The sequence below is a fragment of the Ammospiza nelsoni genome, chromosome 14 (assembly GCF_027579445.1).
Source record: "Ammospiza nelsoni isolate bAmmNel1 chromosome 14, bAmmNel1.pri, whole genome shotgun sequence".
In the NCBI taxonomy this organism is placed as follows: Eukaryota; Metazoa; Chordata; class Aves; order Passeriformes; family Passerellidae; genus Ammospiza; species Ammospiza nelsoni.
In genome coordinates, this window is record NC_080646.1 from 1415217 (window position 1) to 1442678 (window position 27462).

The window sequence follows — 27462 nt, forward strand, 5'->3', positions numbered from 1 at the left end:
TTATTTGAATCCCTGGCTGATCTGTTTTAACAAATATCATCTCCCGCGTCCATCACTCCTCCTGTCTTTTTGATCTCCTTTTTCCTACTTATCATGTTCTTTATTTGAAACAGATTTTTAACAGATAATCTCCGCCGTTATAACAATATCTTGCTCGCATTTTATTCAAATAATTCTTAAAAACAGCTTAAAAAGCCGTTTGGAATAACATCAAGCTCTCCATCAATCAAACAGCAAAAATTCCGCTGGCGGTTGTATAAACATCAGATCAACTCCGATGTCTTCAAGGATTTCAGAGCAAACCATAAAAAACTCCATTAACTTCTGACAAAGAATGCAAATTAATCACAACATGGGGTGAAATGAAATTAAAGGCTCTTTTCTAATCAATGACAAGGCAGGATGAAATATTTGGTGCTGGGATGCTCCATTTTTTTTTTTTAATTTTTTATTTTATTATTATTTTTTTTTTTTTCCCCCCGCATGGAAAAGGGGGATTCACCTGGGGTGCCTCTTTAGCCCTCCCCATCCCTACAGCGATCTGCTTACAAGTCGCCCCAGCTCCACAAAACACACTAATCATCCGAATCTCAGGTGCATCCAATTTGTTATTCACACTCTCCCGGTGCCAGGAAAAAAAAAAAAAAAGGAAAAAAAAGGAAAAAAAAAAAAAGAAAAGAAAAGAAAAAAAAGCCTGGCGTAGACAGATGCACCGGGAACCTTAAATGACAGTTTTGGCCTCCGGAAGTGCGATCGCTACAGCAAAATCTAGTACAGCCTCCAGGTGAAATGTCTGGAGCTCCATATGGAGCAGGGAAAATTAACAACAAGATGAAAATCGCTGTAGCAGCGGGGAGCCGGAATTTAACGAAAAAAAAAAAGGGAAAGAAAAAAAAGGAAAGGAGGAAAAAAAAAATAAAAAAAGAGGGGAAAAAAAAATTTTAAAGATGAGGCAAGAGAAGTAATAAATTAATGGGGTGTGAAAACATTCAAAGCTTTACAATACCAGGGGCAGTATTTGCTCAGATTTGGGGGGGAGCAGCAGGGCGGGAAGGGGGAGCACGGGATGGGAGGGGGTGGAATGAGGGATGGGAATATTTTCGGTGCTTTTCTTCCTTTCAAAAAAATAAAAAAATCCAGGTCGTTTTAATCTAATTTATTAAGAGAAGGCTGGGACTGTATTTTTCTAAATGTAAAAGTCTCTTAATCAGTGGTGGTGGTCCTGCAGCTGCTGAATCCTCGGCAGGCTGAGTGCTGTCTGCTCTTTGGAATATTCCCCATTGGATGAGCCCTCCTTTTCACACCCTGCTTTCTACAAAGTTTCACTACAAGCTGAGGATATTTAGTGGGCAATTCCTTTCATTTCTCCTAAATTGCATTATTATTAAACAAGCCATTGCCCCCACTGTGGTTTTATTCGTGGAATTTTTGTTCAGATCTTTGGGGTTCCAACATCAAATTTAATTAAATATTCAAGGTGCTGTGGCTTTTTGGGGTATCTGCTTTTCCTTCCAGTTTCAAAATAATGTAAATTAAGGTGAAACTTTAAAAGGAAAATTTAAAACTTATTTTCCTTGTGTGCTGTCCCTAAAAAGCTGGATGGGTAATGGACCAGCACCCTTGGAAAAGGGGTTTCCTTTTTTTTTTTTTAATGTTTATATAGAAAATAACTTGATTCAAGAGTATTTGTGAGCACATGCACCATTCTTATTGAGTTAATTAATTAATTAATTAATCCAGAATGAATTTGCCCTTAAAAACTTCATTTTGTACCCAAAGAAAATCCTATAAACATCATTCCCTCCCATTTCCAAAGGGACTTTTACATTTTACAAAAGCACATTCCATGACCACGACAGGAAAGCCAACACCAAAACAATGAAACGCAGCAAAAATTCAGATATTTACTCCATTTTAGGGCTTAAGAGTTCCCTGTGCAAAGTTTTTAGAGCAGAAAAGTCAGTTCTGAGCATCATTATTTGTTATTTCCCCACTCAGATTGCTCCCTTTTGCTGTTAGAGGCTGATTATGAAGATTATATTCTGTATATTGAGACAATATTGAGATTATGAAGATTATATTCTGTATATTGAGACAAAAAAAATATAATTAGAGTTAATAATTATATATTAACTCTAAACACACCTGTAAGGAACTTTACTGACACAGCAGTTGCTCTAAGTGCTTTCAAGATAAGACTTGTAAAGATTAAATAATTATTAATAAATCAGCAAAATAAACAGTTATAAAATAAAGATGTAGGAGGTCCTGCCATGAAAATATTCTACTGAAGGCCAGAAAATGAAATAATCATCCTTTAGTTTTACTGGCAGATTGCAGGATGGCCTGAATTTCCACACTGCAGTGATTTCCCCCTATAAATCTTCTTCATTTAAACTGAATTTACACACACCATTTGTCTGTGTCGTCAAAATAAAGAAAAAAGGAAAAAAAAAGACATTTTTTGCAGCTGCAGCTGGAGACAAACATCCATTTGCAGGAAATTTCAGGTGTTCTCAGTGGCCACACTCTCCATTCTCACAGGGAAGCAACTTGGAGGTTTTTAGGGACAACTCTGGAACCAGACACTGATTAACTTCATTCCCTGAATGATCCCACTGAAGTGAGGAGGAATTACTCAAGGAATGAGCAGAATCAGGCCCTTACTAGGAAAATAATGAGATTAAAAACCCCCTATTAATTATCCCCCTAACCAAAGAAGGTTTCCAAGGGTTCTCCTGCCCACCACATGCCTAAAATACATAAATTCACATAAAATCCCTTCTGAAAAGCAGTTGCTTGAAAAGCTTAATAGCCACATTTTAAAAGTTTCACCTCCTCGACTGTTTTGCATTAAAAAATATATACAATTTCATGGACTACTGCCTTGCCAAATATTCTTTCACAAACCCGATCTGCTTTTTAATTAGAACAGCAAAAAGCATCTTTAAACTTGGCAATCATGGTTTGCTCCCAGTTCAGGGAGACACTTTTGCCTGGAACCACATGGAATGTGCCCGTTCCAACCTCCTTCCCCGGGCTCTGACACGTCCATCAGGTTTATTTTGAATTGTCCCCTCACCACTTTGGATTTTGGGTTATAAAACACTTAAACACCGCCATGGAGACCCTCAGAGAGCTCCCCGCGCATGGGGGCCTCTTCAACACAAGTTTCTTTTCCAATCCTCCCCTCCAAAAACACATTTAAAATCCAGATAAAATATTCCAAGTCTATTCTCTTAACGGCGCCAGTGAACATTTTGCAGAGGAAACAAAAAAAAAAAGTGAAAAATCAGAATATTTTCACCCAGGCAAAACCTTCCCAAGTCTGTAAAAGTGTCAGGAGAATTTGCTTAAAACAGCTTCTAAAAATGGGAGAGGGAATGAGTCCCAGCCTATTATTCAATAACCATGTTTGTGAGGCATCTGCATAATCTAACCATGCATAAATTAGTATGTGTATTACAACAGTTATTTGCATAATAATAGCAAGTTAATAGATGCTTAAAGAGCACAGACCAACACCACCTTTAAATCAGACATGCCTCCAGGCACTGCGAGCTGTAGAGACCAAGATGCAGAGAACAGTCTTCATAAAACATATGAAAACATAAAAAACCACATTCAAATAATTCATTTTTGTCCCTGGACACTTCACTTCTTTCCCCCCTCTCCCCGGAAAGAATAATTGGAGGAACTGCTGAACAGTTTGTTCCTGTGAATTCTAACATCCATCTCGAGATGAGAATTTCAAGCAATCGCCAAAGCCAGTTCTGGATTTGTTTTGTTCAGAGCTTGATGGGGTTTTTAAGGGTAAAAAGTGAAATATTCCGTGGTGATGCAGAGCTCAGCATCCACCCAACCACACCACCAGAGATGGAAAGAGTTGTACCAGCAGCTTCAGAAAATACCAGTATTTACATCAAATACTAATATTAGGTCCTCTTCAAAGGAAGAATCTGAAGCTCCCTTAAGTATTCCATTCACATTCTATTTTTGAGGAGATTGTAGACCATCATACCATTATTCAAAATTGGAATTAAAAATTAAATTATAAGGAAAGGAGCAGATACACCTTCCTTCTTCAAAAAAAAAAATGTTGTAAAGACTGGATTATTTTTTAATCTCCTGACAAAAATTAACAAGATTAACATCATCATAATTTTCATTGTCTCCAGGGAAAGGAAACAGAGTTTGGAGAAGAGAAAAAGAGGGGGGCAAAAGAAAAAAAAAATCAATAGACACTTCTAAATGACTCCTTCCAGCTCCCACTTTTCAATTTAACAGGACAGATTTATTTGTATGTGGCTCAAATGTTCACAATTGCTCTCTGCACCTTCATACATAGGAATGAATGTCACAGTGGCAAACAGCAGTAATGAACAATCTTACCTGAGGATATGGAAACCTCCCAAGAGCAAGCTGGGAAAGGAAATAATATTTGTCTAGTTATAGAGATTTGCATGGAGGGCACATTTCCTTCAAGTGAGAAAAGTACTCAACTCTCACGATGGTAGGAATTGGGGAAATGGCAAAAAAAGGGATTCTGCAGACACAAAGACCTGTATTTAGAATGGGCCCTTCACAACCATCACCCCTCATTTTTCTGGGGATTTCCCTCAGTGCCACCCTTTGATGCCCAAATTCAGGCACATTTCCTTCTGGAGAGAAAAATTCTCAACTTTCACAATGGTAGGAATGGAAAAATAGGGAGTCTGCAGGCACAAAGAGCTGTATTTAGAATGGGCCCCTCACAACCAGCACCCCTCAGGATTTCTGGGTTTCTCCAGCCCTTTTACTTCCCTCAGTGCCACCTTTTGATGACAAATTAAGGCACATTTCCTTCAGGAGAGAAAAGTTCTCAACTCTCACAATGACAGAAATTGAAATGGCCAAAAAGGGACTCTGCAGGCACAAAGAGCTGTATTTAGAATGGGCCCTTCACAACCCTCACCCCTCATTTTTCTGGGGATTTCCCTCAGTGCCACCCTTTGATGCCCAAATTTAGGCACGTTTCCTTCTAGAGAGAAAAATTTTCAACTTTCACAATGGCAGAAAAAGAAATGGCAAAATAGGGATTCTGCAGACAAAAGGAGCTGTATTTAGAATGGGTCTCTCACAACCCTCACCCCTCATTTCCCCAGGATTTCTGGGTTTCTCCAGCCTTGTGTCTCCCTCACAAGGATGCCCAGGTTCCCCAGGAGTGGAAATGAAACCAGTTCAGCCTCAGCAGGGAGGCCAAGGCGCTGCCCTTTGCTGATAATTATCTGTGATGAGCAGGCAGCTCTCAACTCCCAAAGTCCTCCCTTAACTGGCTCAGGGTAAAATCTGGGTTACAGAGCTGAGCTTGGTGTCCCTGTTGGTGACAAACCTGAGTGGGATGTGGGGAGAGCCCACAGAGAAACCTCATCCTTCCTCCAGATCCACTTTTCCAGGATATCAACCCCATTTGCTGCCCCTGCTGCTTTATAAATTAATTCAGACATTGCAGTGCAGTCCCAAAATCACCGTTTTCATGGATATTGTCTAAAAATATTCTACTGGCCATAATTAATAAACATTCCAAGAGAAATTCTTTGTACTAGGCAGGTTCTCCCACTCTCCTGCCCCAGGAGAGCTCAGCCTTTGCCCTGGGAGCCTCAGCAAAAGCAGCAAATTCCTGTCAGGGGGAGACATCACAAACCCAGAGTGGGGCCCAGAGCCTCTGGGTGAGACAGATGAAACAATTTCTGGGGGGCTACTGCTAAAGGAAGCTTTCACAATATTGAGAATTCAAAACTCTTGTCCAGGGGAGGCCTCAGAGCTGCTGCAGGGCTGGAGCCAGGCTGGGAGAGCTGGGAATGTTCCCCTGGAGAGGAGAAGGATTCAGGGAGAGCTCAGAGCCTGAAGGGGCTTCAGGAGAGCTGGAGAGGGACTGGGGACAAGGGACGGAGGGACAGGACACAGGGAATGGCTTCAGAGTGGGAAAGCAGAGATTTAGATGGGTCTTGGGAAGGAATTGTTCCCTGTGAGGGTGGGCAGGCCCTGGCACAGGTGCCCAGAGCAGCTGTGGCTGCCCTGGATCCCTGGGACGTCCAAGGCCAGGCTGGACAGGGCTTGGAGCAGCCTGGGACAGTGGGAGGTGTCCCTGCCCAGATGATCCTGAAGGTCCCTCTGACCCCAAAGCATTTTGAAATTCCCTGATCATTCCCATCTCAGCAAAGCCACTTGGGTCACTCCCATCGTAGGCTCTGAAAATGATGCTACAGAGTTCAACAAAGACCCCCCCATTTTCTGTTGTGGGGCTACCAAAACCCATCCTCCTTTACCACCTTCTCCTCTTTTGGGAGTTCCACACTCCTGCCCCAAGCAGAAATCTGAGATCCTGAGCAGCTGTGCTGCTGGGACAGAAACAAACCCATCAATGCCCAACAGAAGCAGAGCAAGTTCTGGTTTTTTACTGAAGAACAGTGAAACACTCCAGACAGAACAAGCAGATGAGGATGGTTCTGTGCACAGAGCATCTTTCTGCAGATGTTATTTAAGAAAAACAATCCCTGCCTCGAAGATGACTCCAAACAAAGCATTTCCATTCCCACTGACCACCCCAGGCAGCAGAAAAACTGGGGAAAAGAGCCAGACACAAACACAGGGTGACTAAATGAACACTGAAGGACCCCAAAATGCATCAGCAACAAGTTCTTTGGGGGATGTTAAAAAATAAACATTTCTCAGTGAAGCTGAGCGCTGGAACACACAGGGCCAGCTCCTGTGCCACCTCTGCATCCCCTGCACCACCACTGCATCCATCTGCTCACAATTCCTCCCTGCAACATTGTCAAGGTATTATAAATTAAGAAACTTAGCAAAGAGTCTGTAATCTTCCCCGAAATAGCCTGCAGATATGTCACTGTACTAAATGTGTTTCAGATTTAATGAAGCTTTAATGTCCTTTTTAATTTTGCCTGTTTCTGTATCACCAGGGGTCGAGCGAGGCAATCAGCACTTGAGAGGGTGGTTTGGTTTAAAACTAGGAAAAACTCATTTGCTTATGAGTTGCACTGTATTTTCTTAATTAAATTTACTAAGTAAAACGGTTTAAGTTCAGCCAACCAGTGACCTCTGGGTGTAGATTTAGATTTATAAAAAGTGTCACAGTTAAAGTAAGATTAAAAAAAAAACAAAACAACAAACCAAACAACAAACAGATGAGAGATTCACTAAAGGGATTTTCAAATTATCATTTGTCTCAAGGAAGTCACAGGAACACGAGGAACAAACCCAGGGCAGGCTGGAAAAACCAAAACCTACCAAATTAACACACTGTCCAAAACTTCTCTGCATTTAAAAGATGAAACTCCAGAACCTGCAACTCTTTTAAGGCATTTTAACAAAAATACAATATTTCAACTTAAATTAGGTGGGCTTGGGAACTGATCAGGGTTTTACGTCTGGATATTGAGGAGGGAATGCCTGAAATTCAGGGTGCTGCTTCCCATTTCCCCATGGATCCCTTCCCAATGGTTGGATTTGATGATCTTGAGCACTTTTCCTACACAATAACTGTAAAAAACTTTCATTTTCAAAAGCCCAGTGACCTGCAGTGGCAGATTGGTAAGGAAAGAAATGAGAGGGGGATCAATCACCCACAATTATGCCAGGAAAACACTTTCTCACCCCATTTCACCCCAGAGTAGCCCCATGGAGGAGATTTTTGGGGTGTGTTTTTAGAACAATTACTTTTTCAAACACAGAGGCAGCTCAGGAGAGCAATTAAAGCAGCTCAGGGAGCTTGTGGCCTGAGAAAGAGCTTGGCCAGGGGATGGATGGGTGGGATGCAGCAGCAGATTTCAAACCAGAACTTGCTAAACTGAGAAATAACCCCAGATTATGGAACAACAGAGGTGCAGTGGGCGCGTGTGTACTGACTTTTACCAAACTATCAAAAATTTTTGATTTAAAAAAATCAAAATTTCAAGTGATTTAAGTGTTGATTCAGGAAGAACCTCTGGACTGAGCAGCAGAAGCAGGGGTGGAAAGCAACTAAAAACTGTTCCCAAACACTCTTAAGGTGCAGATAATGAACCCAAAATTCAAATCACTTGTTGAAATAAAGCAATTTGCCACTGTAGAACTGAAAAGGGAAATCAGAAATCCCCCCCTTACACATCACTTCCTCCAGCTCACTTCTTCCTTGCCTGCTGCACATTGGGAATAAAATTACAGCAGCAGCTCTGTCTGGATCCTGCCTGCAAAGTGGCTGAGGGAAGGAAGTTCAAAACATATTTTTAGGACACTCAGGCAATAAAGTTTCCCACTTAGATTATTGTCGATGTTGTGCAAGTTGTTTTTTAATTTACAGTTACACTGGAGAGCAGGGGATGCTTTTATTCTTAATTTAGGCACATTCCATGTTTCTCAGCATAACTGCAAATTGAAAATAAGCGCTGGCAATATCGCCAGTGATGGAGCTGAAGGAGGACTTTATAGTCTGAAATGTTCTAAAATTTGTTCTTAATTACCTCGTGCACATTTTACACAATTAAATTTCCATCCCAGGATTTTGCATTTAGATTGTGCACTGCAGTTAAACCCTCATTTTCTGGAAAAGCAGCCGCCACTCTGCTGCGCTCAAACTTTCAAAAGCAGACTTAACTACTGGATAACACAAAATTCCCCAGGTGAAATTCCACTCCAAGACCAATTTATGCATTCCTAGATAGATGGGCTTCAAATCACCTGAAACTCTGCAGGGTACGGACCCTAATAAATATTAAATACCTCCAAAAACTCCTCCAAGATTTTTCTTCTCCTCCTCATATCAATTCTGCTGTCCTCTTATTGCAGAGGGTTTTTTAAAAGAAAAAAAAAATCCAAAAGGATATAACAGCAATTTAGCAGAGTTTAAGTGCTTCTGAGGTTAAACTGACAACAAAGAGGAACAGAAACACAAAGCATCTTGAAGTAGGGTTTCAATTAAATGTGCAGGATTTAGTAATGCAGGGCCCCGACAAAAAAAAAAAAAAAAAAGAAAAAAAAAAAGAGTTACAAATTAATTTAATCTTCTGCCTATAGTTTGCAGCTGCACTCCAAAGTGTCTGGGGCTTAAGAACAAAGCCTTGCAAGGCCTGGGAGTGAGGAAAGCTTCAATTTTTAATGTATAAGGCCATTAGCTGATAACTTGTGGAATCTGCGACCCCTGCGGAGGGGCAGGGGAGACGGATGAAGTGACAGATTTGTTGTTGGTGGCCAGGGCTGCGAGGGGGGAAGGTTATTACCAGCACCAGAAAAATGCCCTAATAACCTTTGGGACATTCCTTGGCTTGAGCAGATGAGTTCCAGCTCCGTCTCAGAGTAAAAAAAAAAAAATATATTAAAAATCAAAGCTTAATTCGCCTTAATTAAAGATAATTAGTTTCACTTTGATTTCTTTTAAATATGAACTACAGCAAATGCACTGCCAGCGCAAGGCTGTGCAGACAATCAGGGTATCAGGGTTAAATTGCACATTTCTGCCTGGCCACAAATCCTGGATATTAGCAGCCTTTTACTGCTGCATCTTCAAAGGTGACACCGGGAATGGCAGCGCCTTCTCCGAAGGGACAAAGGTGGGCCAGGGCTTTCCAGGGAAATTGTCACGAGCAAAATCCCCACAAGTGCTCCAGGAGGGTTAATTTGATTCCTTCTTCCAGCAGAGAGGCTTCCTGCTTGGCTGTTTGCTGGGTTTAAATTCAGTACAAAAAGGGAGAAATGGGTTAAATGTGGCTGTGCTGGTGGAAATGCAGCTCAGCTTCTGCTCTCCTCCAGCTCTGCTGGAGTGAGGGCTCACCTGCCAGGACAGGCCATTAAATCATGGGAAAAGGCCTCATTTTTTGACTCTTTAAAAGTAGAAACAACTACAGAGTAAGAATAGGAAGCAATACATAGAGTGATGGAATCCTGGAATGGTTTGGTGGGTGGGATTCTAAAGATCCTCTAATCCATCCTACCATGGGCAGGGACACCTTCCACCACCCCAGGCTGCTCCCAGCCCTGTCCAGCCTGGCCTGGGACACTCCAGGGATCCAGGGGCAGCCACAGCTTCTGTGCCAGGCCCTCACTTACACAAAAAAATTCACATAACCTATTCTGTTCCATACATTAAATAACCTTACATATAAAACCCACATTGAAACACCCAGAGCTGATGCCGTGCCTTAATTGTCCCCTCACCCCTCAGCCTGGGTGGAGAACTGGATTATTTATTTCCCTGCCCACAGCGGCCTAGGAGCAATTGCTGAGCAACAATGATCCATCGAGGTCTCAACCCGCGCAAACTGTACCTAAACTTCCACTTTATTGCAGCTTAGTTCACAATCTTCACCTAATATAGGGTTACATCCCAGAGCAGCAGGCGGATAAATCATCCTGGAATATTACTCTGGCTAAGTTTAGCTGGGAGTGGAGCATATGTGCTTCCGAGTCACTGAAGCACAGGCCCATAAAATACACTAATTACTGCAAGTTCTGGTCACTGGGTGATTGATAGCGCTCTGCCAGGCAACTTCCCCGGCTGCAGCCCGTGTGAGGGGCCTCCCCCAGCACACTGCAATTATTAATTCATGGCCCAACCCTCGGGCACTGCTCCCTCCACCCCCAGCCCCACCAGCAGCAGGCTGGACACGCGGGGAAAAAGGGAGGAAGAGGAGAGGAAGAGGAGAGGGAAAAGAGAGGGAAAAGAGAGGGAAAAGAGAGGGAAAAGAGAGGGAAAAGAGAGGGAAAAGAGAGGGAAAAGAGAGGGAAAAGAGAGGGAAAAGAGAGGGAAAAGAGAGGGAAAAGAGAGGGAAAAGAGAGGGAAAAGAGAGGGAAAAGAGAGGGAAAAGAGAGGGAAAAGAGAGGGAAAAGAGAGGGAAAAGAGAGGGAAAAGAGAGGGGGAAAAGGAAAGAATTCAAAGAAAGACTTAAAAGAAAGAGGAAAAAGAAAGAGAGGAAGAAGAGAGGAAAAAGAGAAGATCCTGCACTTCTGGTTCAGGAGAAACCCCTGGGAAGGGAGGGAGAGGAAAGCTGGGAAGGTGTAAAACCAGAGGAGGGAATGCAAATGAAAGGAGTTTTACCCATAAAATTCAGCCTGCACGTGGAATTGATGAGCAGCCAAGTTGGTCACTAACAACCCTAAAATAAAGTCCAAATATCTTGAGGTGATCACTGAGCTGCTGGGGCACAGCTTTTAAATCAGCAAAGGAACTGGGAAATGCTTTATTTGTAAAGTCCTGTGCTTATATCACTCTTTTTGTCTGTCCCCACCCCAGTGCGTGATGGAGGTGGGAGAGGAGCCACAGGGAGCAGGCTGTGCTTGGAGGAATCACCCCAAACAGCTCCAGGGAGTGAAATAATCAAAATATAGAGCAGCTTTTTTGCCCGAGAAGGAGTTTGTGAAATGCATCATTCCACGTGGAACGGCTGAGACTCCATAAATATTCCTCAATAAGGAGGATTTGGGCTGCTGAGTGGGGAAGAGCCTTGTGCCTGGCTGAGCACGAGGAGTTGTCACCAAGTCACCAACATCACAGCACTAGGGTCCTTAAAACCTGACAGCAGCCAGGTGAGGCTCCCTGCAATAACATCAACAACAAAAAGCATTTTTTACATCCTTGTTTTCCTTAATCCTAAAGGGAAGGTGTTACCTTTCCCACCTCGAGGCTGTTTCTCCCACACCTATACAAAAATTAGGCCGTACCACCAAGATTTGGGGTTCAGATTCTTCCTTCACCACCTCCAACCACAGCATCCTTTATGCCGGAGAAGACCTTGAAGAGCACCAGGTGCAGCTATTGGCACCAGCAGCCCCTGTCCCTGAGCCCCACGGGTGCAGCCCTGGCTCAGGTGAGGGGTGCCCTGAGCAGAGAGCACCCCCAGAGCACTGAAACCCTGCAGAGCCCCCTCAGGTGGGCTCACAGTGCTGACCTGGAGCCACTCTCACTGCCAGGCTGCTGAGATGTAACCGATCCCACGCCTCAGGAGGAGATCTGAATCCTCCCCTCCTTGACAGAGTCTTGACTCCAATTTTATGCAGCCAAACATCCTCGAGACTGAAGAGCTTTTAGAGAACCATCTCCGAGCACAGCTGCTTTCCTTGGAGCATCCTCTGGCAGCACCCTCCTCCTCCTCCCTGCGGGCTGAGTGAGCTCTTGTGCAGCTCCCTGTGTGCCCCCAGCCCGAGTGGGATGAAGGGTCTGGGCTCAGCACTCCCACAGTGCTCAGCTCTGCCTCAAGTACCAAGGAAGGCACATTTGTTGGGTAATTCCTGATTTTCCTATGTCTGGGAATGCACACAACCACTGAAAACGCCTGACGGCTTCTTAAGAGATTGCTGAGAATCCTTGAAAGCTCCTGCAAATACACAGCTACTGAGAACTCTGCTCACCAAACACTTAAAATCCTCAGTCTGGGAGTTTTAAGAACTAATATTAAAGAACTAATATATATTAAAACTGACGCACAAATTCCTTTTCTCTGGGGGAGACAACAGGGAATTTTCTCTCTAATTTTCAAAGGAGACCTGGAACACAGAGGGCAGAGGAAAGCAGAGACCAGGACATGATAGAGGAGGAGCAAAAAGCCAAGCACAGGAGCTTCTACCTCCAAAATTTACTTGGTTTTGGGCATTAGCAAATTGCTTTCACTTCCTGAATTTAAATGTAACACCAACTCTGTCTGGAGATAAAATTAAATACCACAGAATCCCAGGATGAGGTGGCTTGGGAAGGACCTCAAAGTTCATTTCCCAAGGGCAGGGAACCTTCCAGACCCACCCAAGCCAGCCTTGCTGCTGCTATTAAACCCCAGGCAGATGGATTTCATCCTCCCTTGGATGTTTTAAAGTTCACTTGTGGATTACAGCTAGGACCAGAGTCATATTGGAGAGTAACAAGAAATATTGGGCAATTTAATTTCTCCTCCCGTGCAGGACACGGCTCTTGGAGAGAGGGAATGGGTTCCAGAGCTCAGCCAGCCCCAGCCCAGCCTGGATGTGTTTTATGGCTGAGTTATAAACCCTGAAAAACAGCTTTTAGAAATGAAAATGCTGACACAGTGGTCAGTGTAGTGACAGCAGTGGCACGGGTTTAAATTGAACTTGCTTTGTCAAGCCAAGAGCACTTAAATAAAACATGGGGAAACCTCATGGAAACACACAAACTATTTGTGGTGGAACACTTCTGAACAGTTTTTCTGGGTTAGGGACTAAATCTCATTCCCTTCAGGAAAATCCTGAAGGAAGAAAGGCAAACTCAAAAACATTAAAGTAACAAAAATAAGATAATAATGATAATAATAACGGTTATAGTAATAATCTATAATAGTGATGATATAGCTGCATATCTAGTCTCATTATATTTTAATTTAATTTTTAATTTATTTTTTATTTCTGAGGGGATGACTGAGCACCCTCAGACCCCTCTTGCCTCAAAGGGAACACAAACACTCCCATTTCTCAAAGCTCAGGCAGGACTCCTATGCCAAACTTTTCCCTCTCTCCACCCAACTTTTTTGGGGCAGTTTCCTCAACCTCCCACGTAACACTCCCACTCCTCATCACACACAGCTTTGCAGCAAAGAAATTCCAGAGCTTTCAAGGGCTCAGAAGAGCATTAAGGAAAATGAGAAGATTTACTGACAATTTACATCCTCACCTGCCAGCACGGCCCTTGCTGCCTCGATCCCACCTGATATTTCTCTAAAATCAACGTGCTGCTAACAGCCAGGTGTGGGGCTGGAGCACAGCTTCACTGAGTGCAGATGATTTTAAATCCTGCAGCAAACACCAGCAAAACTCTCCATTTTAACAGCAACAAGAGTGTCTCCACTCCCAATCCCCACGTCAATAGGGTGTTACTTTAATGACAGTGACCTTGTGTGCCTCTTGGAGCACCTTCCTCACCTTTCTGGAGGCATTTTTCTAAGGCACTGTCCTTGTTTTCATCATTTAACATCACTCAGAGCACTTCAATCAAGCTGCTGCTGGTGGGAGAGGTCTCTGAGGAGCAGCTGACAAACCAATTAACAAAGCACCCAGACCCACACTGCATCCTGCACATCTGGCTCAGGAGAAACCCCTGGGAAGGGAGGGAGAGGAAAGCTGGGAAGGTGTAAAACCAGAGGAGGGAATGCAAATGAAAGGAGTTTTACCCATAAAATTCAGCCTGCACGTGGAATTCATGAGCAGCCAAGTTGGCCACTAACAACCCTAAAATAAACTCCAAATATCTTGAGGTGATCACTGAGCTGCTGGGGCACAGCTTTTAAATCAGCAAAGGAACTGGGAAATGCTTTATTTGTAAAGTCCTGTGTTTACATCACTCTTTTTATCACCCACACCACCACAAAGCCTTCCTGGAGTACAACCTCAGCCCTTTTTTGGCTAGAGTTATTTACAGAGGGCATGAATTTGGTCTGCATCACTCCCAAAATCCTGAGGGAGGGCTCTCCAGCACCACAAACCATTCAAATGTGCACTGAAAAAAACAAATGAAGGGCCCTCCCTCCATCCCTCCCCTGGGACACATCCAATTGTGTCACCCTGCCACCCAGGGCTGGCTCTGGTGACACTGATTTACCACATCTGCCAGCACTGATCCAGCACCCACCACCTACATTTTGGTTTAAAGGCTTTTGGCAAGGAATTTACTGTGTGAAAATGTAAAATTGGTTCAGTTTTGGGGTGCAAAATGTGAGACGTGCCAAGATGCAGAGGGGCCAGCACTGAGAGTGCTCAACTTCATCTTCTGCTAAAAATATTGGCTACAGTTCACTTAAAGGTATGCCCAGCTTCATCGGAAAATGAGGAAGAAGAGGGGAAAGAGAAGGGAAAGAAAAAGAAAACCAGAAAAAAAAGGAAAAAAAGAGGAAAAAAAGGAAAAAGAGGAAAAAAAGGAAAAAGAGGAAAAAAAGGAAAAAGGAGGAAAAAAAGGAAAAAGAGGAAAAAAAGGAAAAAGGAGGAAAAAAAGGAAAAAGGAGGAAAAAGGAGGAAAAAAGGAAAAAGAGGGAAAAAAAGGAGAGGAAACAAGAGAGGAAACAAGAGAGGAAACAAGGGAGGAAACAAGGGAGGAAAAAAGGGAGGAAAAAAGGGAGGAAAAAAGGGAGGAAAAAAGGGAGGAAAAAGAGAAAAAAAGGAAAAAAAGAGGAAAACAAAGAGGAAAATAAAGAGGAAAATAAAGAGGAAAATTAAGGAAAATAAAGAGGAAAAAGAGGAAAAAGAAGGAGGAAAAAGAAGGAGGAAAAAGAAGGAGGAAAAAGAAGGAGGAAAAAGAAGGAGGAAAAAGAAGGAGGAAAAAGAAGGAGGAAAAAGAAGGAGGAAAAAGAAGGAGGAAAAAGAAGGAGGAAAAAGAAGGAGGAAAAAGAAGGAGGAAAAAGAAGGAGGAAAAAGAGGAAAGCCCCCACACACCAGGCCCTACTTCCTACCCCAGAGTTTTATTTAAGACCTCAAATGAACAAACCCATTCTAAATACAGCCCAAATTAGCAACAGGTGAATACACAGGGGACTCAAAGAATAAACCAAGGTTGAATTGAAATACTGAGATGCTATTTTTGATGTGAGAGCTCTCTGCATACCTCCATGAAGGAAATCCCCAGGCTCCAGACGTCCGAGTGAATCCCGTACTGCTCCCCCGAAATCCTCTCAGGCTGTGGAGAAAAGCAGAGCAACAACTCCTGAGCCTTGCAGGCACACAGGGATCCTGCTCCAAGGGCAAGGGATGGGAAAAACCACGGGATGGGAAAAATCCAAGGCAAGGCACGAGAAAAATCACAGGATCCTGGAATGCTCTGACTTGGGAGGGATCAAATTCCAGCTCCTGGCTCTGCACAGGCATCCCAAAATCCCACCCTGGGAATGTTGTCCAAACACTCTGGAGCTCCCCCATTCCTTAGGGAGTCTGTGCTGTGCCCCAACACCCTCTGGGGGAGGAAATTTATCCTAAAATCCAATTAAAGCTGCCCTGGCCCAGCTCCAGCCCTCCCAGGGCTCTGTCACCCACTCCAGAGCAGAGACTGGAGCTGCCCCGTGGGACCTGGAGGCACCAAAAACCACCAAGATGCTGCAAAGCTTCCCTGGCAGGGAGCAAATCCAGGAAAATTCAGGAATTCTTCAGGAAAAGCTGGGTCCTTGCAAGGCTGGCCTTGGATTTATGTCGGGGTTGTTTAATCCAAGGGCTTGTGCACGTGAGAAAAGCACAAGGTCAAGTTGAGAGAATCCAATTTTCCACTTTTCTCCCCAATTCCAAGCACCACAGCAAGGAAAAAATTCCCAGTGTGGAGTCCAGAGGCTGGGGAATAACCACAGTTAAAAAGCCAAGCTGCTGAAGCCAAAAGAATCACCACATGGTGGCAACTTTATTTTATATACTTTTTAATTTTGGGCTTTTTGACCTGTAGGGGAGAAAAAAAAAAAGGGAAAAAAAAGCCCCTGCTCCAAACTATTAATAGCAGGTTTAATGCTTCATGAAATGGAGTGCTGTAAAAAATATCTGCTGGTTTTTACTTGAAAGCTACAATTTAAGCATTTCCAAGGTCAAGTACAGCATGAAATGCAACAATAAAAGGCTCCCTGAGACTCCTCTCCCCACTGTGCTGTTAATGCACCTGTCTGGGCCAGCCACCTACAAAGGATTTTCACTCTTTAATAATCCAGAGACCTTTGTTAGAAAACAAACTCCCAAATTAGTGCCACTCCAATGTGTTTTTGGATGTTTACCCTGTGCTGCTACTCCCAGGTCAGGAGCTTTTATCGCAGCGTGAATGTTAAATAAAAACCACACTGCTGCCCAATTCCCGCTAAAAACAACCATCCAAAGCCCCCCAAAAATCCCCACAATTTCACCAAATTGACCAAATCTCACTTGGGAGTGACCCCAAAATCTTATTTTATTGTTTTTTAATTCATTGAGTATAATTAACCTAGGTCAGCACATTTAGAAATGTTGCGTGTGATTTTTTTCAGCTGATAAATTTTTATACTGACATCTTTTTATAGTGATGTATTTTTATATTGACATATTTTTATACTAATAAATATCCTCACAAAGGTGCAGATGTGCAGCCAAGAGTAATTTTATAATGGGATATGGGATGTGCTAACCTGGCCCAAGCAAGGTGCCAACACCCATCCCATTTTTTAGACCTTTCCTGTGCCACCAAATGAGATTTATAAGTCATATTATGCAATATTAAATTGTTTATTCTTAAAGTTCCAGCTCTAAACAGCAAGTTCCAGTGAGGGTTCACAAAAGAAAAGGGCAAAGAAATCAGCTTTTTAAACAAAAGATGGATTTAAAAGTACAGAAATGAAGAGGAAAATAGGAATAACAGATGCATCAAGGTTGCAACACATGGATCACTCTAAATACACAGCCCAAGGTATTTCCTCTTAAAAATTTCTAGAACTGATTATTTTTTCATCCAATTTTTTTTTTTCCTATATAAAATGCTGATGAAATTATTTTAAGAAAATGTGTTCTGGTTGGAAATTTTAATTTCTCAATCAAAAAGCCTTTTCGTTTTCAAAAAAACCCCAGAAATTCAAAAAGCCTTTTCTTTTTTTCACAGAAAACCTCAATTTTTTCAAGAGTTTCAAATTCACTGCCAGGCTGCCAAGTGGGTGAAGCAAAGCTGATGACCTTCATTATTTTTTGAGGGCTTGCCTGGAAATTTGATGACAAGCAAACGACTCAATCAAGAAGCAAAGTGATTTTAACACAGAAAATCAGATCGAGCACATTTTGAGCTTAAACTTCTGTTTCACAATCAAGAGATGGAGGCATCACACCCATCCAGAAAGGCAGAAAAAGCAATTTATTTAATGCACACCTGGGAAAGAGAACTGTAATCTTGGTTTGGGCACTAAAAGCATAATACAATTTAATTCTCAGCCCTGCTTAAGACCAGTTTGAAGCAACAGCTGAGCTGGAAAAGTTGATTAATTTGAAGCTGTTTCTTTGTCTGGATCTCTCTGTTCCAGCTCTTTTTTTAATCTCTATTTTTTATTTAAAACCTCCCATTTTTCTGCTGTTCTGAGGTATTTATTTTATGCTGTTTCTGAGTGTTCTGATGACACAGGACAGCCCAAGTCTTTCTAGGATGGTGACTTGAGCCTTTCAGAAGCCACACAATGAGCTCGAGTGGAAAAGCACTTAGCAAATAAATGGGGACCCTGACAAGAAAATCAGAAAAAAATACCTGAAAGCGATTAAAGGTCATGGATTTCTCCCTCCCCTTCCCTGAGGTTTGAAAAACATGAGCACCAACCACTTTGTGCTGTTTATATTTTTATTTTAACCCAGCAGAGCACTTCTTTTCTCAGCAATATCAGGAGCAGTTTGCTCAAAGGATTTTAATGGCCAAAATAAGAGTTCAGAAAGTGCTTTAAAAACTGAGGCTGTGGAGTTTTCACATCTGAAATGGGGAATTGAAAAGGATCCAATGGATCTGATGGAAAATCCACTCTGATTTGTGCAGAGAAATTTGTGCAGAAAATCCACTCTGGTTTCTGCAGAGAAATTTTGTGCAGAACAATTTGTGCAGAAAATTCGCTCTGGTTTGCTCAGGCTGGCACTTGGCAGCTCTGAACCCAAACCCTGCCCCAAATGATGAATCCCTAACAATGTGCTAAAAAAAAATCTAAAAAAAAGGGAATTTAGGGGCTTTAATGAACATGACAAAAGTGGTCTCCTGTTAACAAAGACTGACCAAAATTTGTACAAAGAAGTGGAAGTAGTGATGACTTTTTTGAGCTAAAAAACTTGCACTTTAATGCCCTGATGTTATTAATCCCAATGTTTTTAGGTTCAGATTTCCATGTGATTTTCAGGAATGCCCATCAACCTCTGCACAACGCTTCCCTAAACTCCAGCACTGCCAAAACCTGGATGGTTTGGGGCTGTCAGTGATCTGCAGAGAATAAAAAACTGGGTTTTTTCAATGTCCAACTGGCTCTCTTTGTTCCCAGTTGTCACAAGGAGCAAAACCAACAGAAAATATATTTAAAAAAACACTTTTCCACTATTCCTCCTCCCTCTCAGCAAGAAGGAGAGTTGTCCTACAGAATGAAGAAGAGATGGGGATTTGAGGATTGATTTAGGATATCTCCTGCACTGAACAGAACAAGAGTGAGGACAAATAATTCTACTGAAATGTTATTCCTGCATCACTTACCGCCATATAAGCATTTGTTCCAACATACGTCTTGGCTATGGAATTCACCAGCTATCAGACAAAACAGGCTGTTAGAACAATATAAAGATAATGTGGAAATAAAATGGGCAATTATTCCTCATTTAACCTACAATCATCATCCCTATAAATCAACCAAAAATTATGTAAAAAAGGGAAGGGATTTATCCGCCAAGGCGTTAAAAATGATTAAATCTCGCCTGGGTTGGGGAATGAGGATTCCAATTTAAGCAAGCACTGCATTACAGTTTATGGCAGATAACCTTAAACAATTGTGTTAAACAGGATGCTGTTTTAGTACCCCACACCAGTGTGATATAAAAAGTGAATTAGGAGGAAGCAGGATTGAGCACACTCATTTTTCAGTCAGATGTGAATAAAGCCCCAATTCATCCCTGAAACACTGGAGGGACAACAGAGCCTGCCAGCCCATAATACAAGGCTGACCTTCTCTTTGGGCCTCGTGTTTGGCTGAGAGGAAAAGGTGCTGAAATTCAAATCAACAGCACAGCGAGCTCATGGGTCACTACCAGAGAAGTCCTCCAGGGAGGCCCAAAATGGAAATTAATTAAAATTTGTGCTGCACATTGTCAAAGCCCACCACTATTGTTGCTCCCAATATTAATTTTTATTGTGGGCCAGTTGGGCTCCCCAGACACGTCTCTTGCTCTGCCCTCCCTTTTGTCTGGGCAAAAGGCTCCCAGATCAAAGCTGCATTTCAATGAAGTTTGCCATTCGTAAGTAGTAATTACAATATCAGCAGTTTTACTGTCATTAAACAATGAACAATCATATTCGGATGGAGGAAAAGTCGCCCAGAGATTAAAAATGAAAAGGGCTGTCCCAGCAGAGAGGGGATTGCTGAGGGGCTGCCAGGTGATCTGGACACAGGAGGGGAATGGGGGGACATGCAAAGGGGGGATTTACCTGGGTGCTGACCCCAAAGTCACAGAGCTTCACCTGGCCCCGGGTGTTCACCAGCATGTTGGAGGGCTTCACATCTGTTTGGGGGAAAAACGGCATTATCCACATTGTCCTGGATAATAAATGCACCATTTATACAGAATATCCTCCATTGGAAGGGAGCCACATCCAAATCCAGCTCCTGGACAACCCCAAATATCCAGGGAGCGTTGGCACGGTGGCTTTTCATAGGAAATGTTACAAATATCTATTTCATATGCAGTGGTTTGTAAGCCAGCAGCACAGATAAAATTCCATATAAATAAAAAATATATAAAATACATCATCTCCGCACAGATATGAGATGGTATTTACACAGATGACTTTATACAATACCAAAAATCCACGTTATTAAACCTGCAGGTGACACCAATCTGGAATCTGGAACCAAGTGCACTGATGGGCAGGAAAACAACTCACAGGGATTTTGACAAACTGCAAAATCAGCCTGAGAAAAGGATGGAATTACATAGGGAAAGACAGAATTACTGCATTTGAACAGGGATTCATCCTGAACTCACAGGGATTTCACCAAACTGCAAAATCAGCCTGAAAAAAATATGGAATTCCATAAATAAACCATCCATGTCCATTCCACAACCAGATTATCTGATTCCTGATTCCTGGTGCTGACTGCTCCTGCTGCCACAGGAAGTTGGTGCACTGCTGTAAAATAAAATCAGCTGGGAACAAGCTCAGCATCCAGCCTGGCTCTGGTGCAGGAAACACTGAGCATCTCTGCAGTTCCAGGGATGCCAGTGGGGGAGCAGAACGTGCACGTTCCAGCCTGGCTCAAACATGGGAAGATTAGAGCCTGGCTCTGCCTGATCACCGCCTTCTTCTGTCAAAATGGATTAAAGGCAGCAGCTTGAATCAGTGCCTCCCCTCAAAGTGAGCATGGTTGGGGGCAGATGGATGAAACCCAACTAGAAAAGAACCTAATTTTGTTTATCATTAGGTTTGCCTTGCTTTAGCAGCTGTTTGCTGGTACCACAGGAGCTGCCTTAATTTGTCTCTGCGATGGAGAAATGCAGAACCTCAATTAAGGAGCTGATTAAAGCTCGCCTCTGTTTGAGCTAAAAATCCAGATTAAAAACGGGAGCACCCAATAGTTCCTGCAGACCCCAGGTGGATCAGTACTTTGTAAGTGAGGTATCAACACTGCTGGCACTGTAATTCCTGCAAATCCTGCAATTTTCCCTCAAAAAACCCCAGTCCTGGGCATGCAGAGGCTCAGTTTGTGTTTGCTCATCTCCATCTTTAGGAATTCCACCCACGTGCTGCACTTTTGATGGAGTTTTGCCTGCTCTGGAGCTGAGTGACTTTGCTAAATCCAAGCAGACGTGCTGAGCACAGCAGAGGCTCTCTCCTGAATCCTGAACAAGGTGCAGAATGATCCTGCCTCACCTTCTTCCTAAAAAGATGGAGCTGGGCTTGGCTGGGCTGGAATGAGCCCCAGGAGCACACAGGGAATGCTGATGTCTATCCCAGCATTTCCAGCTGCTCCCAACTTAGAGGAAAACTGAGCCTGACCAGTCCTGCTTTTAGCTGTAACAAAAAGGACCCTGAAGTCCCCCCACAAACAAAGCTGAAAGCATGAGAAAATCCTAAAATGAGAAAGCACTGGGAAATTGGCCCCTAAAGGATGGGCAGGGGAAGCTGGGGACCCTGCAGAGCAAGGGGCAGCCACACAAACACCACAAAATCAGGGAATTCACTCAAATATTTGTTGTGCTTTTCAGTGGCTGTGCTCCTTTCCTCCAAAAGGAAAGGAAGGGAGAGCCCTGCACAAAATATCTGCTGCTGAGAGCAGGGAGACAATCAGCTCATCAGCAAATCAGCCCCTTGGTCTCATCACCCACTTCAGTTAATGGGTTAAATATTTTTTGGGTTTGGGAAACAAGTGTGCATAAATAATGTTCTGCACCATCTGCTTGTGATTAATATTAGTGTTGAGAAGTGAAAGAATTTAAACAAGAGCCAAAAGGGGTCATTATGCTCCCATTACCAGGGCTTGCTTAATACAAATGATTTCCATGAAGCATCTTTATGGAGGATGAACAAGTTCTCCTGGTGCTGGAGCTGCCTGAGTAGTTTCACCTCTCTGCAAACAAACAGGACCTCCAAGCTCTCACTCACCAGTAAATAGAACCATCAGAGGTTCAGCTTTTTGAACACCAAACATTTCACTCCTTGGTGGCATTGAAAAGCAAACAGATTCATGATTGTGTGAGGGGGAAAAAAAGGAAAAAAAACCAAAGCCCTGAGCTGCTTTAAAAGCTGTCTCTTGACTTCTGCTGGCTTTTAAAAACAGCAAACAGCAAAAGGCCGGGTTCAAGGAAGGCAGCAGCGTGGTTTGGCAGAGGCCAGGATTAATTTTTTTTTAAAATAAGCCTTAAGTGGTCCATGAGTGGGCAAGGTTTACATATAGACATAAATAAATGCATAGAAACACAGAATGTGTGTTCAGCTTTACATATACACATAAATAAATGCATGGAAACACAGGATGTGTGCTCAGCTTTACATATTGACATAAATAAATGCATGGAAACACAGAATGTGTGCCCAGCTTTACATATAGACATAAATAAATGCATGGAAACACAGAATGTGTGCTCAGCTTTACATATAGACATAAATAAATGCATAGAAACACAGAATGTGTGCTCAGCTTTACATACAGGCATAAATAATTGCATGGAAACACAGAATGTGTGCCCAGCTTTACATATAGACATAAATAAATGCATAGAAACACAGAATGTGTGCTCAGCTTTACATACAGGCATAAATAATTGCATGGAAACACAGAATGTGTGCCCAGCTTTACATATAGACATAAATAATTGCATGGAAACACAGAATGTGTGCTCAGCTTTACATATAGACATAAATAAATGCATGGAAACCCAGAATCCTGGGATGGCTGGGGTGGGAGGGGACCTTAAAGCTCATCCTGTCCCCCCTGCCATGGGCAGGCACAGCTCCCACTATCCCAGGCTGGTAAATCCCCAAACACCCCTGGGTTTGTGCCTGTGCTCCATTGGGTGGCCCTAAGGCTGATTATATCTCCCAGAAATAAAAGAGGAAAGGGGGGAAGATGCAAATATGCAGCTCTGGACATCTCTGGTGGAATCCTCAGCAAACAATCAGGTGGGATTTTACCTTTAGCAGAAGCTTTGGCCAAATTCCGCCTGCCCAGAGGTGTGGCTTGTTCACCTCAAGCCTTTCAAAAAGCTTGGATTTAATGATCTTAAAGGGTTTTTCCCAACCTTAATCTTTCCGTGATTCCATGGCTTATGAAAAGCAAATGGAAACTCCACCTACAGCATTTTGACATAATAACAACAGCAGTAACATTATAATTATTAATAATAATAGTAATGGTGAGAAGATGGGAAAGCTCCTGCAGTGCCTGTCCCTGCCAGCCAGAACAAAGAGAACATCCTTGGATTTCTGATGTTCTGGGGGAAAAGGAGATGGTCTGAGTGATGCACAACCTCCTCCTGCACACAGCACATCTCAGATCCTCAATTCTCCCTCTTTTCAAACCAGCAACACTTCCAGAACCTCCATTTAAAACCCAACCAGGAACTGAGGTGCCCAAACCACAAAATAAATAAATATTTGTAATTTATATATAAACAGCCCCAGTACTCAGCCAAGTCACCAATCCAGCTCAGTACAATTAAACACAAGTGGGTAACATTGATTTCCTGCAATCCCTTTAAGAAGCAGGTGTGAACACAGCAAAACACAGCAGATAAAATGCACACGGTCTATACTTATTCTTGAACTTAACAGATTCTGGTTTGTCTTTAGACAAACTTTGACTTTGTACATGATTAGACTTGTTTAATTGCTAATTCTGTTTTAAATCTAAGTTAATTTCTCATTACCCTTCCATTTCTACTTCTTATGCTCTGGGGAAAAGAGCACACTTATCATTGGGACATTCTCACATCTTCCAAGGAAGTGGTGGAGGTGTTAATCTTATGTTTATGTTTGATGTGGGTGTGATGACTCCAGCTCGGGTTTATTAATATGCACGGCTATCACCTCATTAGTTGTGAGCTTCGTTTTGAAGTGGAGCTGGAATATTTGCTGAGATGTCTGATCTGCAATAAAAGCCTTGCTCATTGTTTGCTTCCTGCTCTCCAGTTCTCTGCCCTGGGACTGCTGCAGCCCTTCCTTGGAAATTCCTGACTCTCCTGCTCTGCCCTGGGTGACACTGCAGGAAAATCAGGAGCCAGAATTCCTCCTTTCACCTCTGAGCATCAGGAGACAGCTGGAGGACATCGCCTGCAGAAATAATCACCTGCCTGCCATTCCATCCCTCTGTCCCTGCTCTGGAGAGAGAGAAATTCACATTTTCTGTTGCCCAAAAATGGGTAAAACACCACAATTCTGAACCTGGCACTCCAGGACATCACCTGCAGAAATAATCACCATTATTTCTGCCATTCCAACCCTCTGTCCCTGCTCTGAGGAGACAGAAATTCACATTTTCTGTAGCCCAAAAATGGCAGGATGAAAAGAGCAGAAATCACCTGGAGCAGGCACAGGATGCAGAAAATGGAATGAAAGGGAAGGGAGGATGAAATGGAAGATGTTATTTAGAGATTTCCTTGGTTTCTGGCCTTTTTCTAGAGGACAGATCATTCCATCCTTTGGCCCTCATGGTTTCTAACACCCCACAAGGGCAGGTGAATTAAAGATCCACTGAGATGCTCTTTCCTCAGGAGGGACCTGGGTGCTGCTCCCAGGATGAGGGCACAGATTGGGAACACACAGCAACACACCAGGGAGCTCAGCAGCCACCTCCAGACTCCTAGGAAACATTCAAAATTGAATTACTTTCTCATTTATTTTTTTTTTTCCTATTTGTCTTGGAAGTTTTGTGCAGGGGGAATGGGCTCCTCTGTTCTTTAAACAGCATTTCCCATACTAGTTTTTGAACTTTTGGTGGATCTGAATTAATTTTTCCAAACAGACACACTATAAGCAAAATTTAACAGCAAAAAGCGAGGAATAAATAAGAAGTTTTAAAAAAACCATCCCAAATTAGCTGCAGGAAAGAGAATAAACAGCAAAACCCCCAAACTGCCTGATGTCCAAGCAGGTTTAAAGCCTTTCCCTGTCCCTGACCATGGCAGGGGACACGATTTCACAGATCTGAGCCACCAGCAACACTTGTGGTGTCACCTGAGATTTCTGAAGCACCAAAGACAATTCATTGCCTATTTTCTGTTTACCATCAAACATCGCATTTCTTGCTGATTTTCTCCACTGAGCACCTGTTTGCAACCCCAAGCTGCTAAATCCCTGTAAAATCCATTCCTCTCCTCAGTCCTTTTCCTTTCAGGGGAGGAGGGAGGGCAATAAAAGAGCAATAAAAATGTTTTACAATAAAGTGTGCAAGGTTAATGAGTGAGATTCATTCTGCAGCACCCCACTGGACTCAAAGCAGATGTTTGCTTGGTCTTTGGAGAAAGGGATGTTAAAATTTCACTGGAAAACAGAAAACATCTGCTACTCACCTCTGTGTAAAATCTTCAGGCTCCATAAATAGGTCAGGCCTTTCACAACCTTTAGGTAAAAGAAAGAAAAGAAAAAAAAAATCACATTTTAGGGATTCCTGATAGGAAAAATTCCCCATTTCAGCTGGGGTGGGAGATCAGAGAAGCCAGGTGTGAGAATGAAGGCAGGGAAAGGGGAGACCCCACCTCCCTCCCAGGTGAGCCCTGCTAAAAACCTGCAGCAGGTCCTTTATTAATGCACTAATTAATAACACACACATTAATTTCTTGCCAGGAGCCGTAAGCTGAACTCAGCTGAGCTCACACTGAATCCCTTCAGGCATCTCAGAGGATCTTTAATTCACCTGCCCTTGTGGGGTGCTAGAAACCATGAAGGCCAAAGGATGGAATGATCTGTCCTCTCTGAAAAGGCCAGAAACCAAGGAAATCTCTTAATAACCTCTTCCACCTCATCCTCCCTTCCTCCTTTTCCATTTGCTGCACCCTGTGCCTTTTCCTTTGCTTTTTTAAAATTTACTTTAATGCAAATATGGAACTTTTCTTCTTGAGCTGTGAAAATTCCCTCATTCTCCTCTCATGTTGGACCAAACACAAATCCTGCTGCCTCTCACAGCAGAGAAATTACAGATCCTAAACCACAATTCCTAGAGGGAACTACAACTCTTAAAAACAAATACAATTCCTAAAACACAACTCCTAGAAGGAAATACAACTCCTAAAACCAAATACAATTCCTAAAAGGAAATTCCTAAAAGGAAATACAGCTCCTAAACCTGGGCAGGTTTCAAAATTTGCTCCTTCCACCACCAAAGCTGCTAAAGCCAAACTCCAAACCCAGTTACTGCAGCACAAAACTCAACCAGCACAAAATTCCAACCACAAAATTCCAACCACAAAATTCCAAGCAGTGCTGAACTCCCCAGCCCATCCCTGCTGGCTTTTCAACACTCCCCATCTCTGAGGTGAAATTTAATTCCATTTCCAGGAGGTTTTCCTCACAGATCTCCAGAACAATGCAGCATTTCTGACACTGGTAAAGTTGCCTGAGTTCTGCAGTCAAGACAATTCATTTTCTGTGCTCCGAGTACCCCAAAATGAAATTATTTATGTTGCAGCGAACGAGCAGAAGCATTAAAAATGACACAGAGTGAAAGTAGAAGAGAGCACAGTCATTTTCTGCCTTCCCCTTGCATTAGAAACTCTTTCAAAATTTAAGATTTATTCTGTAAGAGAAATGATGTTGGTGGAATCAGAATCTTTTTGTAAAGCAAATAATGATGGTGGAACCCCAAAGAAAATGTTCCAGGAGATAACTCCTCCCTTAAACTCACTCCAAACCCAAACATCTCCTGCCTTCAGATGCTTTTTACCTTTAACAAAAGCTTTGGTCAAATTCTGCCTGCCCAGAGGTGTGGCTTGTTCACCTCATGTCTTTCAAAAAGCTTGGATTTGATGATCTTAAAGGGTTTTTCCAACCTTAATCTTTCCACAATTCCATGGCTTATGAAAAGCAAATGGGAATTTTTATCTACAGCATTTTGACATAATTACACCAGCAATAACATTAAAATAATTATTAATAACAAAACCAAATAAATATAAATGTATAAATTATAAATATAAATATACATACAAGTATAAATCTAGATTATAATCTACCAATGCAAAAACAAATCAAGGAGATGCAACATTTCAAACCTCCTTCAATGGCCAAAGGGATTTTCAGAACAGCAAACTCTTTGATTATTAAAAATGTATTTAGACTATTGAAAA

At 42.6% G+C, this 27462-nt stretch overlaps 1 protein-coding gene across 1 annotated transcript in view; it reads right to left on the reverse strand.

Annotated features, from left to right (window-relative positions):
* The window catches only part of MAP2K5 (mitogen-activated protein kinase kinase 5), a 120423-nt gene that overhangs the window by 41290 nt on the left and 51671 nt on the right, over window positions 1-27462 (reverse strand). The window contains exons 13-17 of the mRNA XM_059482469.1: window positions 25690-25738; window positions 20111-20184; window positions 19166-19216; window positions 15569-15640; window positions 4393-4422 (exon numbers count right to left, since the gene is read on the reverse strand). Of these exons, the coding sequence (XP_059338452.1) occupies window positions 4393-4422; window positions 15569-15640; window positions 19166-19216; window positions 20111-20184; window positions 25690-25738 (276 nt within the window). The remainder of the gene's footprint in view (window positions 1-4392; window positions 4423-15568; window positions 15641-19165; window positions 19217-20110; window positions 20185-25689; window positions 25739-27462) is intronic.